The sequence below is a fragment of the Vicugna pacos genome, chromosome 10 (genome assembly GCF_048564905.1).
Source record: "Vicugna pacos chromosome 10, VicPac4, whole genome shotgun sequence".
In the NCBI taxonomy this organism is placed as follows: domain Eukaryota; kingdom Metazoa; phylum Chordata; class Mammalia; order Artiodactyla; family Camelidae; genus Vicugna; species Vicugna pacos.
The window spans coordinates 63,842,475-63,844,558 of record NC_132996.1 but is presented as its reverse complement, the minus strand read 5'-3'; the positions used below and the strand labels follow the sequence as shown (position 1 = coordinate 63,844,558).

Genomic DNA, 2,084 nt, shown 5'->3' with positions numbered 1-2,084 from the left:
TCAATGATAGAAAATATGTGAAAAAAATTTTTCCAGAAAATGTCAGAAAGCAAAACTTGAAATTTGCCAGGCACCAGCAACTATTTACATAGCATTTACATTGTAGTAGGTATTATAAGTGACCTAGAGATTATTTAAAGTATACAGGAGGATGTAGGTTATATGCAAATACTAGCCTATCTTATGAAAGGGACTTGAGCATTCATGGATTTTGGTATCCATGGAGGTCCCAGAAGCAATCCCCTGCAGATACCAAAGTACTACTGTATACAACTCCTTAGTTAATTAAGCACAAGCAAAGATTTCACCTTTGTCAATTGGATTTTTAAAGCCAGAGTAAAAATTAGAGACATTTGTCCAAGAACATCAATTTTGGTCTCTGTCACCAACAATGTCAACAGATTAGTATCTATCCCATTCGTGAAGATTTCCAAAGAAAAAACACCCCATACCGTCTATTGTGAATTCATCCCCAAGCACTGAGATTGGAAACTGGATTCTAAACAGCTCATTCCAAATCTAAAATCAAATTTTAATACCTGATTCTATCCAGGCAGTTAAGTAACTCCTTAAAAGGAAGGCGCTTTTCTGCTCTTCTTCTGCAGGAGGTATGTTTGCTTGGAGCCCTGACCTCAACCAGTCCGGCCCCACCGAGTTCGTGTTCCGAGTCTTCACCGCTGTCCCTGAACTCCAGGCCCTCCTGCTCCTCCTCTTCCTCCTCCTCTACCTCATGATCCTTTGCGGCAACACCGCCATCATCTGGGCGGTGCGCGCACACAGCTCCCTCCGCACCCCGATGTACTTCTTCCTGTCCAATCTGTCCTTCCTGGAAATCGGCTACACCTCTGTGGTGGCGCCTTTGATGCTGTCCAACATTTTGGGGGCCCAGAAGCCCATACCCCTGGCTGGCTGCGGGGCCCAAATGTTCTTTTTCGTCACCCTTGGCAGCACTGACTGCTTCCTCCTGGCAGTCATGGCGTACGACCGCTACGTGGCCATCTGCCACCCTCTGCACTACGCGCTCATCATGACCCAGAAGCTGTGCGTCCAGATGGTGGTCTGCGCCCTGGGCCTCGCCCTCTTCCTGAGCCTGCAGCTCACATCCTTGATCTTCACCCTGCCCTTCTGCGGGCACCGCCGGGAAATCAACCACTTCCTCTGCGACGTGCCTCCGGTCCTGTGGCTGGCCTGCGCTGACACCCGCGTGCACCAGGCCGTCCTCTACGTGGTGGGCGTCCTCGTGCTGACCGTCCCCTTCCTGCTTGTCTGTGTCTCCTACGTGTTCATCACCTCCGCCATCCTGCGCATCCGCTCTGCGGAGGGCCGCCGCCGGGCCTTCTCCACCTGCTCCTCCCACCTCGCCGTGGTCCTGCTGCAGTACGGCTGTTGCAGCCTGGTCTACCTGCGTCCGCGGTCCAGCACGTCAGAGGATGAGGACCGCCAGATCGCCCTGGTCTACACCTTCGTCACCCCGTTACTCAACCCCCTGATTTACACTCTGCGGAACAAGGATGTCAAAGGCGCTCTGAGGAGTGCCATCATCAGTAAAGCAGCCTCTGACACCAATTGAAGGCTTAGGGGGACCAGGTTGGGTGTCTGTCACTTGCCAGCATAATGACAAATAGAATGTTATAATACTTAGTTTCCCACACTTTGCCATTGACAAGTCTTTTTTTTTTTCCGTATATGCTCTAAGTCCACAAGCCGTACTCATTCTTCTAAAGTACTTTAAATTAATATTTGAAAATTTGGACAAAACTTTCAATGTAGGAGCTCTAGGCTACTAGTCCTACTTTACAGATCAAAACTCACCCACAGCAATTTCCCTATCAGGAACCCCCCAAAACAAAGTGTGAATAAAGGTTGATACCTTAGACCTTTAGACATCTTGCCTCCTGAGGAGACAATGATATCAATTTATCACATGAAACATACCTTAAGTAAGGACTATGCATATAAACATGTATTTTACTAAAAGAACTGCATTTTATTACTATTTTAGATATGAACACATGGCAAACAATAGCTTATTTGATGCGTCAGTTTCCTTCCTTCCATTCATCCTACCTGGTCGCCTTAATTTT

General features: G+C 47.8%; 1 protein-coding gene across 1 annotated transcript; it reads left to right on the top strand.

Moving 5' to 3' along the window:
• The first annotated feature begins 591 nt into the window (after window positions 1–591).
• OR10Q1 (olfactory receptor family 10 subfamily Q member 1) lies at window positions 592–1,601 on the top strand. Its single transcript, XM_072970837.1, has one exon. It carries the CDS (start codon window positions 611–613, stop codon window positions 1,568–1,570), a length of 960 nt encoding a protein of 319 aa, XP_072826938.1. The 5' UTR covers window positions 592–610; the 3' UTR covers window positions 1,571–1,601.
• Window positions 1,602–2,084: the final 483 nt, after the last annotated feature.